The sequence below is a fragment of the Carassius carassius genome, chromosome 44, assembly GCF_963082965.1.
Source record: "Carassius carassius chromosome 44, fCarCar2.1, whole genome shotgun sequence".
Lineage (NCBI taxonomy): Eukaryota > Metazoa > Chordata > Actinopteri > Cypriniformes > Cyprinidae > Carassius > Carassius carassius.
In genome coordinates, this window is record NC_081798.1 from 20681177 (window position 1) to 20695206 (window position 14030).

Here is a 14030-nt window from a genome sequence, read left to right on the forward strand (position 1 = left end):
ACTTTATAAGGCAAGAAAAACAAGATTAACCCTGTAAGGCCCACTGTTGTAACATAACAACATCAGTTTTAGCTTGACTGAAATAAAGCTGCTTATGTTTTTTATTTTATTTTTCCTTCTTTTTTTCCTAAGACCACATTTACACTTATCACTTATTCTTCAGCTTTGCAATGCTATTGGATGCTAGATTTAAAAAATAGGCCTATTTACCTGCCCATAAATCCACACAAACCTGCCACCTTGTTTTACTGGACTGGATAAATCTACATTAGAGTAAGTAAAATGCCTAAAATATATATATTTTTGTCACCATTTTAAGATTCAGTCAAGCCTTTATGATTATTAATTGATAAGTTCAAGTGGAAGAATAAATTATTTCTTCAATAATTTGAAAGTATTTGTGTAACAGTATTTTAAACTATCCGTATCTCATTTATAAAATGTACATAACTAGTCCTTTTCTTGTTTGCCCAAATATCTGCTTGCTGGATGAGAGCCAGGTGATAATAAACCAGAGGTGTAAGTGCTATTAGCATGATAAGTAAAGAGCACTATAAGCTATCAGAAGGTATTTTGTGAATTTCGGTTTTGGAGGCCTCCTACAACAACATTTAAAAGGGGAAATATTTTTTTCCCCCCACAGGTTTTTTTTTCTATATTTGGGTCTTCTAGGGTTAAAGAGCCCTTAATTTAATTCAAATAAACTCTCATAAGAATTGTACTATTGATTGTTTAGGCTTTTTTTTCTTCTCAGTTACACGTGTTTGCCCAGCAGATGTCCTCAGCGAAGCAATCATTGATTCGAAGTTTTGGAAAACGGCGTTTCTCTATTCACTTACCTGGTGTTTAAAGTACTTGTCCTTTATTTGAAATCCTTTAGTTTAGTTTGTGTGTAACGTTAGCAGAGACAGTGGGTTTTTAAGTTTTAGCCCACACTGGTTTTGTGATCCACCGAATGTATTAAGCATATTTACATCAGTGCTGCTAATATCGTTTAAATGCTAATTATGCAATGTTAACTATTCACTCTGCACTTTCAAGTGTCCACTGTTAAGTTTTTTTTCGCTCCAAATCACCATGTGTTACCTGTTACTTTTCTCAGCGATTTTAATGATGAACCAATCATTGCGTTTGTCATCAGCAAGGCTGAATGAAGCGAAGTAGCAAGTATTGTACTATAATAACCAATGATTATTTTGTTTTATTGACTTGAGAAATTATTATTATTCTTGAGAAGTGTCAAAGCAATACTCTCTTTTTTTCTGACTCGTATCTGAAAATGTTAAGAGATATTAACACATATTCTATTGTCCAATAGAAAAGAAGAAGATAAAAGCATATATTATTTCCTGGACAGTTCCATAAACTGGCTCCAACAGGTGTTACACACACACACACACACACACACACACACACACACACACACACAATATATAACTGCAAAATATAAAAACAAGTAATCGGCCTCAATAACCTATTTCTGAAATGGTATTTAGGAGTGATTGATATTTAACGACTTTAGTCGTGAAAGCTTCCTCCTTAGAGTCAAAGGTGCATGCAACACCTCTCTACTCTCCTCATTAATCACAACAACATCAGGCGTGTTAGCAGACAGATGAGACCAGATTTCAGAGTTACTGTCGAGATACTCAAACATGGATGAATTTACACAGGAATGTTAAAGCTGGTAAATGGTTTGATGTGTCTTTCACTATTCTGTCGTGGCGTGCTGTGTACATTCCCTGGTAAACATGACGGTCAGGATATGTGGCGATGTTTCTGTGATCTGTTCTGTAGTGTGATGCAGACAGTGAGGAACCTGAGCTGTAGGAAACTAGAGAGAAAGGTTGAGTCTAGTAGGAAGAGCTTGTAATCGGACTTTTACTGTGAAAATGTCCTCACTGAGTGCAGTATTCTTGAGAAATGAGTGAGAAATGGCGTGATCAGCAGAGGGAACACCTGCAAGCTTTCTCTGAAGGCTCAGTACAGGCCAGTGCTGTTTTTGGCGATACTGATGTAAATCCATGAGAGTTCCTCTCATGAGACCCTCACCGTCCCAGAGTCAGACCGAGCCCACTCCAGTGATACTCCTGTTCTTACACAGAGGTCATTCAGGTCCGGCCAGTCTGACCAGATACCAAAACCAGCAGAGTGACAGTCTCTTTCCTTTTGAAGCCAAGGAAGTGGGACACCCTGCGTCTCCTGAGGTCCAGGAACAGGGAGGATCAAGCCAACTCCCTAATGTCTCTGTCATCATTATTCAGCATGTTCAGAAGGCGTGAACCCATACCATGTTCGGTACCCCAACCCTCCTTCCCATTGGGGATGAAACATAGTGTCACCAGAACCAGAAAGTGGTTTGGACTAAATACACACCGCATTCATGAGTCGTGACATTATTTTTCATCCCCAATGGGAAGGAGTATGCATAAAGCAGGGTCACACACACACACACACACACACACACACACGCACACACATTCACAATTTATTTATTAACTTAATTTTACTGCTGACGACATAATTTATACAGTTACTCTGAATACATATCTTGATTTGGCGTTGCTTATAATTAATATTAATTAATTTAAATGTTTTAATTTTAATTTCAAGGTTGTGGGTTCGATTCCCAGGGAACACATGTTATGTAAAAATGTTTAGCTTGAATGCACTGTAAGTCGCTTTGGATAAAAGCGTCTGCTACATGCATAAATTTAGATGTAATATTAATTAAACAGTTAAACAAAAGTTCTCGCTCTCGCGAGGTTTGGGGAGAAGTCCCGAGAGTTACCCTTGTGCAGTGACGTCACGCGTGTTCGTCAGAGGAGAACCTGTAATAGAAAAAAAGAGAAGGGATTCAGCAGAAGAAATCTCACGCTTTGTCACCCAGTGACTACTCAAGGAGCAGAGCCGGAGTTTGTGCACGATCTTCGGCGCTCGCGCCCGTGCATTTGACCGATGACTGGATTTTGAACGCGGAGCTTGCGCTTGTGTTTAGTTGTTTATTGTTTGTTTATATCAAGCACTGAGATCAGGAGAGCAGCACAGAAGTTTCCACTCCTCTAACTACAGGAATGTCCCAGAAGGAGAGACCGACTTTCTATCAACAGGAGCTCAATAAGACCATATGGGAGGTGCCGGATCGCTACCAGAACCTGTCCCCTGTGGGCTCCGGAGCTTACGGAACCGTGTGGTAAATATCTGTAACCTGTTTTTATAAAGTCTATGTCTGTAACCTTACTGAGTGTCGTGCCTAAAGCTCGTGCATGATGAGACCTGTTCGCTCGCGCCTCTCGCGCAGTGTTGCCAACTAATTTTCCGAGAAAGTTGCTAAAGGAAGGTTGATTTGTTGCTAAAAGTTGCTAAATGACGCTGTGATGTCATTGCGTGATGAGGGCGCTACGTAATCACTACGCAAAATTGTGTCAAAAAATACTTGATATGTTGATTTATATTTTAATTTAAATAATAATAATACATAATATAATATTAAAATGTAAACAACAGTATTTTTTTGAATTGTTGAACACAAATCTTTTTAACAATTTTTAGATTAATTTTTTTAGCATGTAAACTAGTAAAACTACTACACATTCTGAGCAATAGTTTTAAGTATTGTATTAGTTAGTATGCTACACTCTGAAAATAGGGCAAAATCTATTATGTTAATATGAAGGAATTTTTTATAGGAATTTGTATAGATTTTTCACAGGTTTTTTACCTGCATTTTTAATTACGCATTGTATTTAGTGTTTTCAGTTTACAATGGATAATGTATAAGATCCTGAAAAAATTCTAGTACATTTTCCATTTTTCTAGATATTGTTCTTGCAATGTGATAAGTGATCAGCAATCACAGTTACACGCTAACACGGTGTATCATTAATGAACAATTATTAAATTTGTATTATTATTAATAAATCAAACACTTGCAAACAGCAAGTAACTTGATTTACATGATGTGTACTCATCTTTGGTTTTCTCTTTTTGTGTATATTAGATGAAAATATGAGCCTTTTTTATCACTCAAGTCACTTATTAAACATTGCCAAATAAATGTAAAAAATTGCTAAATTTGTTGCTAGGTGCTTTTTTGGAAAAAAGTTGCTAGTGTAGTCTGAAAGGTTGCTAAATCTAGCAACAAAATTGCTAAGTTGGGAACACTGCTCTCGCGTCTGATGCACGGCGTGTTCTCCAGGTCTGTCGGGACAAAGTAGAAAGTCATGTTGCAAGTTGAGCCAGAACATACTCTTTTGCAAAAGAAAGGTCTTGCAACAGCAAGGGCCACTCTTTTAGTCTTTACACCATTGCGTTTAAATTTTTTGCTTTGCAGAAGTCAAAGATGGCTGTCCAATGGTAAATGTTTCTCAGTTTAATATTAGTATTGGTAATGGAGCTCATATTTGTGAATGCCGTGTTTTAAAAGTGACATGCGTACTAGATAACATTGGGCTTACTTTGCATGAGTCAAATGAGCAGGAAATGAACGTGGATTCTGGAGTCAGTGCGTGCTAGGTTTTATTGTTGTGGTAATTATTCAGTATAAAATGATCAATAAATGTGCTGTAGTTAAAAATATTTTAAATAAATAGAAATGAATAATAATAAAAAAATTTATAAAAATAATTATCATTGTCTAAAAGTCAATTAAATTAAAGTTAAATAAAATTAAAACTAAGTTGTGGATATAAATCGTTAAACATTTAATAGAAAAAGACAACAATTCATTGAAAAGTGTGTGTGTTTATAGTGTAAAAAGCCAATAAAATAATTAAAAAAAAATCTAACTTCTGTTATAAATGGAAATCATACATAAAATAATTTATAACTTATAATAAAAAATATATTTTGCTAAATAGAATAAATTAATAATATACAAATAATAATATAAACAAAATAGTAATTGGTTTTTATTGTGTAAAAAGGCAATCTAATATTATTAGATATTAAGTCTAACAATAATAATAATAATCTAAGTCGCTTTGGATAAAAGCGTCTGCTAAATGCATAAAAAGACAGTCATGCATGAAAATAATCTGAAAAAAAAAGTGTAGAAATGTAAATGGATAAAGTACATATATAAAATCAGTTAATCTCTAATTTAGACTCCCCAAAACCATGAGAAAACACATTTTTGGCCAAAAAAAATTGAAGGAGCCCTGAGTGAAGTTTGAGTTGATTGGTTTGTTTGAAGTGAAGGTGTGTGTGAGGTCAGAATGATGTCACTCTCTGCTCTGACTCATAGCTCCAGGATTAGCTGTCCTCCTCACCACTGCAAGTGAAGCTCTAGATTAGGGGGTTTCCTTCAGGACCCCGATTTTACATCAGACATCAAACCTCTGCGGGAGATCAATTGATTGTGCTCATCGTATCTGTGCACGTTTGGCTAATGCAAGGTACAATAAAAACAAAAATGTAAGGCATGTGGCTTTTAGGGTTTCAGGAAAGAAAAGCCAGCATTGCTTTGCATGCTGTTGACATCAAGGACAAGGCTCCATATGTTTGGTGGAGTGTGTCTCTTTCGTTTTCCTGGACAGTCCCTAATAATGTGGGCGGATCCTGTCCTAGCGGTGTCCTCTGGCAGAGATATAAATAGAGCTCCATTGTGTGTGTTCTCAAGACATCTGCAAGTCTGGTATATCAAGCAGTTCAAGTGTGTTCACTGTCAGTCACTGCTTCTGTATCAAGTAAATAGTTAGCTCAGGGTGTCACCAGACAGCATGTGTACTTAACAGAATCTTTGCTTAAAATGTCCTGGAATCCACTCCGTTTTTTTCCTTTCCCACCTACACTGAGGAGGAGAAAATTTAGGCTATTACCAACAAACAGCTTCAGTCAACTCCGCTCACGTACTCTGGCCTGCACCGCTGTAAAAGACTGTAGAGCACTTATATAATATTTTCCCTTTCATTTATTCCACTGAGTCTTTAAGGAATAATAAGCCATGAACCAAACCAACTAGCTATGAGGTCAACATTATTACAAAATTAGATTTGAAACAAAAATTATTTGAAAATTGTACAAAAAGACAAAGGCTTCACTGAAGGAAGCTTTTTTTTGTCTCTGTCATGTGAGCGAGCGATGCTGAAAACTCACCAAATAGTATTGCCTTTGCCTTTTATACCAACTTATTAAAGTTTCCGTTTCCGTGCCACTGAAATTGAAAACTCACTGTATTTTTATTCATTTTATTCCCTCATCAGCAGCTCGCGCAGTGTTGGCTGTTTGGTAAAAGATCTGAGGGTGGATTGTCAAACTTGATAATGCAATTTAAGATTTCCTAACTAGAGATAAGAAATAACTTTGTAAGATAGGACAAGAATCCCAAATCAAGTTAAGATTTGCTTCTGTAATACGAAATTGCGAAGTTTTTTTATTTTATGTATCTTATGTTAAGACCTCAGGTTGGGTTGACTCGACAATGATGTAGTCAAAAACGTAAAAGTTTTTCATTTGTGTTTTTAAAATGTTTACACACATCCGCGAAAATGGCCAAAAGTGCTGTATTACGTATGCCAGGCCAGTAGTTGGCGCTGTCACCTTGTTAGTAAACCGTACCTTTAGGGAAGAGACGATTATATGTTGTATAAGATACGTCTCTGCTGTTGGTTGTTATATTGTTGAAGTAAATCCACACTTGGCTGAAGGAGCGTAAGCAAACTCTTGAGCAGCAACAACAGTACCATGTCCTCCGCCATTGTTGTGTATGTTTGTTCGCACTTGCCTTTAAAATCGACATGTACTGCACAAGTCTACATACCTAACATGTACTACGCACGTGCATGACGTCACCGTTTTCATAGATTCCCGTATTTAGTGTTTGCACGGAAACGATAACAATGCCGTTTTCTAAAACTTGCACTCTGAAACCCGTTTTCAAAAATATGCCTTTTCAGGCCCCAAAACGCCGTTCTCGTGTAAACGAACATAAAAAGCACATAAAAAGTTTCAGATTTTTGGCTGAAAACGCTGTGTAAATGGCCCCTAAGATAAGAAACATCCGTAATACTCCCCCTGTCCCCTGGCGGTGCTGATAGCCTTGTAGGCAGCGCGGCGACATAGTCCCGAGTTCGAATCCTGGCTCAAGGGTTCCCAAATACTGCCCCTCGCTCTCTGTCCCACTTTGCCTCACCTCTAAACCGTCCTATCATAATACACGCAAAAGCACAGCAAAAATAAATCTTTAAAACAAAAAATCTGTCCCCTTCTGGAGAAATTGACTGGGATTTTGACTTCTGGTACCTGACTGTTGCACTCCATACGAGCCATCGGCCAATCAAATTTGAGCACCAGACATCTATATTACAACTATAACGTTGTTCAGCTGATGTTTAAATCAGTTTGGGTTGTTAGAGGAGTGTTTTGTTAGGATTTCTAGCCTGTGTGAAGCACAGAAATTTCATGAATTTCCAGGCTGTGAGTGTTTGCAAATGTCCCACATTGTTGAGGTGTTGTTGTGTGACAGAATAGAGGCAGATGCTGCCGGAAGGCTCTGACTGCGGCGCTCTGGAAGTTTGGGGCTTTCTCTTGGAGCGGCTGGATCAGAGAGAAAATCCACCCGTGAAACACAGAGTCATTATTTGAATGAGAAACATCCGAGTGCATTTGTCAAGAACACGGTGTACGATGAAAACAGCAGAGGGAAAGCACATTGTCCATTTATTTTCTTCTTCACTCGTTTAATCTGAGCTTTTTTTGATCTAGCGGAGGGACTGAATGACTCGCTATGCTCTCTGCGCTGGAAACCCCTCTGGCCTACTTCAGGCCTGTTTTGCTGGGGATTGTTTTTCTTGCTCTGGCACAAATTGTTCGTGATCTAGGCGAGGTTGAACTGAAGCCCTTGCCATTGTGTTGAAGGCACATTCCACGTTCAGTACATACTTATGAGATTTACTTCTGATCGAGTGTGTTGTGATTTAAAGTCAGCATGAAACCGAAACTGCATTTTTTTTCTCCTGACGTATATCTAAGTGAAGTGGGTTCTTGAATGCTAAAAATGTAAATGCCGGCGTTACGTCATCATAGGAAAAGACATAGGGAGTGGAAATTATGATTTTTTAAACATTTTATTTAAAGGTTGAGGGAACTTGAATGACTAAAAAATATATTGAAGTGAACACAGACATGATTAACAATAAACGCTGCAATATTCCATAAATTAAATGTTAGCAAGTAAAGAAAACGCTAGATTTCTGATGAGCTGTAAATGACCACAGGCTGTTTTGAGTTAAATTAATACAGAGGAAGAGCTTGAGGCTTCATCATCACTAATCACAATGTCCATTATGGTCTGTGTCAGCGTGTCCTGCTTTGATAGAAAAATAGGACTTTTCCTGCGCACTGAGGTGGTTTCCCATGTTTCAAAATCAACACTGAGTCACTGGCTCGGCTCTCTCTGCTAGATCTTTCTTTTGGATCAAACCCATGCATGTGGAGCACCAGTCCTGTACCTGGTCACTGTGTAGCGTGCAGCTGTTTTCTGTTTCAGCACAACGACCCAGCCACTGTATATCACTCCAACTGTTCACAATGCTTGTAAGTAGATCTCTCATAAACACCACACCCTGTAGCGTCTGCAGTAGAGAGGGTTCAGCTTTGCCTAGTTCCCCGTCAAGCTAGTTCGAGTCACGCACCGATTGTTATGTAAGAGAAGAGGAACATTTGTTCAAGCCTCAACAGTAAAGATGAACAGATTTCAACCTCACTGTTGGCATTGTGTGTGTCTGTCGAAACTGTATGCCTGATCGTGATTTATCTACAGTCTTATCAATTTTTCTGCATCATTAAAATTTGCATGTGTTCCTATGAGGCCAACTTCTTCCAGGGGTGTGAATATACAATCATTTCAGGCATGTGACTCAGTAAAAAAAGAAAGAAAAATATTATATACAATATATTATAGAAAATAGACTATATATAACGCATCAGTTTTATTATTATTTTTAATCATATAACTGCAGCCTTAGTGAACGGATTGCTTTCAAAAACATTTACAAAATCTTACCAAGCGCAATTGAATTGTAGTTGTGTATGTATGTGTGCATTCATCCAAGCTGAGCTGTAATCCTAGCTGATTAGTTTTAGAGTGCTTGTATGTTGTGCTGTAAGTTGATGTTCTTTCCATGATGGCTTCTTGTGGTTTGGTCTGTGACAGTGTGTTATTATTTGTCTGGGCCGGCAGACGCTTTGGCAAGGTGTGTTCTTTGGAGAATGCTTATAGTGCAAGACACTTAGTCTCCTTCCATCTGCGAGACTGGCCTACTTACAATTCCTGGAAAGCCTGTCCGCTCTCCTGACCACACCACGGTTACTGCGCTTCCATTGTTCCAGAGCTTGTTTGGAAAATTGGGGCTGGATGCCGTTTGGCAGGACGTTTTCCTAACCATGATTTTTTTGTGAATTGAGCAGAACATTGAATTATGGGTGACATTTTGTGGAAATTATAGTTATTAGTAGAAGGGAATATTCCTATACTAATCAGAATATGGTCACTTTCTGAATAAATAAGCATGTAAATACAGTAACCATAACCAGATTCAATATTCTGGTTTGTAGAAGTAAGGCATATAGCATAGCATAGGTAGTTAATATTAAAATCCATGAGCTTATCTACAGGGAAGAACATAAAATAAAATAAAAAAAGTTGTCCCAATACCCAAACCCCTGAGCCACTCCATTCTTGCCATATAAGATAGAAAAGCAAAAGGTAGTAATTGATATTTTTTGTTACGTGTAAAGCATGAATCTTCATCTCTCTTCTAAGGTGCCTCTCACTGAATTTGTGCTTTTTTTAGGTCTTAAGATAATATGAAGGGTTAAAAAAAAAAATATAATATATATATACATATAAATATATATAAATATATTAAATACTTAAATGAAATACCGTTTTATTTATTTATATCTTTGTTCTGTTATGTATTTTTGGTATTACTTTCAATTTTAATTGTTCTTATTTTGTTCCTGTTTTCAGTTTAATAATGTATGCACTTTATATTACTTAGGTTAGTAGTTTTTGCTGTGGTATCTAAAGTGGAAGTTTACTGCTATCTAAAATGTAAAAAAAGCAGAAAGTCACGTTTATGAATTTAAAGCATGTGTATATATGTAAGGAAATATTGTGTCAAAACCATGATTAAAAACAGAAGTCGGAATATTGATCAAAAAATGTGTAACATATCACACAGACCTACGTTTATATCTAGACGTCCAAACAAACAATACCCAAACGTAATTAGGTCTTAAAGTGACTGCAGCCTTCTATATTCTATTCAGATTGTTCAGAATATGCTTACAGGAATAGTCCACATTAGCGCTGAAACGATTCCTCAAGTAACTCGATTACAAAAAATGATTGAGGCAAATTTCTCTGCTTCGAAGACTCTTTTGATTTATTTTAAATCTCACGTCAGGTTCTTTCGCAATGATTTTTTTAATGTGGCACAACGCGTTTACGTCACCCAATGTTCTGCGTATCTCTGTTAATGAATGGCGCAGAAGCGCGTCTCCGTTTATTAACACACACTGAAGCGCGCGTGACGCTCGCGGTGATTTTACCGTATGCTGTCTCACTAAATAAGACGTGAGCACATGAACAACATCTCCAGAACTGCTCTGACAGTCACTTCATGAGCATTTGACCGTTTGATTTGAGTAAAACTAGCGGCACATCACATACACAGAACTGTAAAGGTACGCCAACCCGTCAAAATAAAGTCCGGTTAAAGACTATTGTTCAGCAGAATGTACATAGCCTACTAAAAAAAACAAAAAACAAATCAAACTTTTTTTTTTAAGGTTTAATCACACAACATTTCTTCCATGTTTTATTTTTAATAGTAAATCCCCTTTGAATACCAAAAAGTTAAGTTAATTTTCAATAATTAAAAGATAAATTAAATAAATGTTTTATGTGTTTAATGTTTAATGTGTATCTCAGAAAATGCTTTATTTAAAACCCCAACTGAATGCACTTAATTCATCTTTCAACTTTATTGTCATTGTTCACAGTACAAGTACAGACAGAGAAATAATGGGTAATAATTAAATGTTTATTTTTGATGTATGCATTGCATTCTATGCTTTTAAAAAATAAAAATATTTATTTTTCTAAAAAAGGAAACTTAGTTGTTTTAAGAGACCCTGGAGTCTTATTTTCTCTTGCGTAATTAATATTGCACTTTAATTAATCAAAAACACATTTTATACGATTACTCGATTAATTGATGAAATTTTTGGTAGAATACTCGATTACTAAAATATTAGATAGCTACAGCTCTAGTCCACATGCCACTTTTATTATGGCAATGGAGCATTTCATGCTTTTTAATCCATTTATTCCATTTCAGATGATCTCATGATTTCAAACATAGCCTTCTAGGAATGTTCTTGTGTTTTTTCTTAACAAAACTCTCCTTCAGTCATTTTTCCTTGGAATGCTTGTGAATCTTGGAGTAAACTCTGATAATCTCGCAGGCTGTGATGTTGGTCAAATACATAATGTGCTTTTTTTTTTTTTTTCGCAGCTCCGCGTTGGACACAAAGTCAGGCATGAGGGTCGCCGTCAAGAAGCTGTCCCGGCCGTTCCAGTCCATGATCCACGCCAAGCGCACATACAGAGAACTGCGGCTCCTCAAACACATGAAACACGAGAATGTAAGAGATGTTTACAGTTCTTTTATTTCACCTCCATGTGCAGTTGTGATCCTCTTTTGACAGGTTCCTACAGAACCTCTTTAACTTTCCTTTGACCTCCTGTACTTCCTCGTTCATGACTGTTAGAGCATCCTCACATGCTCTGCCAGCACAGATCCCTGTGGGAGATTCATCTGTGTGTTATGAAACCCTATTGATCATTGTCTGTGAGCTAATGAGGGAGTGGGGAGAGATTATGCACTATAAATGTATAATGCACTGCACTGCAAATCAGAAATGCCTAATGTTGTGCTCCACATTTTGTATTCTGTTTTATTTATGTAAGATTTTTATGTATGCTTTTCCTCCCCTCTAATTGTTTTGTTACATTCAATCATGTGTTCAGATTCACGGTCATGTTATTAAAAAAAATCAGGGCGATAACCACCATAGACATTGGGGGGCTAGTCCCCCCAGTATTTTCCGCTGTTCCAAAGAGCACATTTTTGCATGTCTGAGCAACACTGCAGTGTTTCGTTCCTGTATTGAATGTTTTTGAATTAATCATTTGAATCAATGATTCAATGGAATCACAGTAGTCCCAAGTAACCAGCTGCTTCCTTCCTAAATGAATCAGCTGTTTTAAACAAGTCTTTTAAATGAATAACTCACTGATTCACTCATTAAAGGGATAGTTAACTCAAAAAGGATTTTGTGTACCAAAATAATGACTTAATATGAATGTTTGTTCACAGAAATAATGACTTTAGTCAACATTTAATCTCCTCTTCATCCCGTCTGCATTGCGTGCGCTTACGTTCATTGTCGTTTATATGAACCGGAAGCAAGCGCTTGCGTCGTGATACTCTCCACAATGGCGTTGCAGACGGATAAGGAGGAGAAGAATTGTTGAATTTTTTTTTTTCTTTGCGTACAAAAAGTGTTCTTATAGCTCCTAAAAATTACAGTTGATCCACTGATGTCTATTTTATCAATGTCCTTTCTACATTTCTGGATCTGGGAACATTGAAGTTGTTTGCTGTCTATGGAGGGTCAGAGAGTTCTCAGATTTAAGCAAAAATATATTAATTTGTGTTCAGAAGACGAACGAAGGTCTTTTGGTTTTTGGAACGACATGAGGGTAGGGCTGGGTATTGTTCAAAATCTTTCGATCCGTTGCCAATTTCGATACCTCAGTTTCGATACCGGTTCCTAACGATACTTTTTTTGATACCACATACTTTAAAATCCATTTCAACATCAACACAAATACATTAAACACAAACAATCTCGTCTTTGCGTGGACGTTTTCCCTCTTGCTGCATGTTTTAAAGGGATTGGCACCTTCTGGCATTGTCTTCCTATTCCTAACATCAGGGTGGACTGGTGCAGAGGCTAATGTGAAGGGGGAAATAACAGCACTAACGCTACAGCAACCGACTAGCAGCACAAGTTAACATACATAAAGTGGTAGTCAACGTCATGGGGATGCATTCGGTTTAAGTAGTGAAATTCAGGGGCGGACTGGGACCAAAGAGTGGCCCTGGACTTTCTGGCCCACAGCAGCCCACCTCATCATAACGCAAACGCCCCTGTTTTGATGTCATTTATTAATTTAATATTTAAGTATACAGTTTGGGGATTTTAACCAAAGGGCAACTGATCCTCCGTTGAAAAAAAAAAGAAAGAAAAAAAGAACAGCAGCCGTTCATTTAGCGACTCCTGGTGAGCGATACATGCTCATCACGACACAAACATTCTCCTAGAAATCACACTTTGCATTCAGTTAACAGATCCATACAAATCATGAATGAAATAGAAGTTTATAAACTCAAACGATAGCTTTATGTGCTTTACAGATGAACTTGAAGTCTTTATTCATTTGAGATGTTCAATAATAGATCAACTTTGGCTCTGTAATACAAGTTCATGATCCGATGATTCTTTTAAATCAATCTTTTAAAATAATCATTTATTTTGTTTAATGTTTCACAAACTGGATAGATCTGAGCTGCAGGGCTCGCAAAATTGTTAGCCCCACGTCTCTGGGATATTGTGTTTTCCAGTCCGATGGGCTATCTTGAATAGTGATGTAAAATTCCTAACTTGATTCGCGTTGTTCACTCGCTTGAAGGGGTGAAACGGATCGTAGTTGATCGTTTGCACTTCGGGGCTTGTGCGCACTCATTCAAAGCACGCGCTGCGAGCAGCATTTCAGACAATGCGCGTACAGAGAATGAATTCACCTTTTGCGTATCGTAACTTCTGAATGAACACATACACACACAATTATCTCAAAATAATTGTCTCTGCAAGTATTCTCGTAAACACAGTCGCATGTTTTAAGTGAACGTATACAGTGGCCTGCTGCTCAGAGAAATTCGCTGTACCTGATA

At 37.3% G+C, this 14030-nt stretch overlaps 1 protein-coding gene across 2 annotated transcripts in view; it reads left to right on the forward strand.

Moving 5' to 3' along the window:
• The first annotated feature begins 2806 nt into the window (after positions 1-2806).
• mapk14b (mitogen-activated protein kinase 14b) overlaps positions 2807-14030 on the forward strand; it is a 30143-nt gene continuing 18919 nt past the window's right edge. The window contains exons 1-2 of one of the 2 annotated variants that reach the window (XM_059538332.1): positions 2807-3193; positions 11526-11655. In XM_059538332.1, the coding sequence (XP_059394315.1) occupies positions 3075-3193; positions 11526-11655 (249 nt within the window). In that variant the 5' untranslated portion in view covers positions 2807-3074. The remainder of the gene's footprint in view (positions 3194-11525; positions 11656-14030) is intronic. The other variant, XM_059538331.1, reaches the window with a different exon arrangement.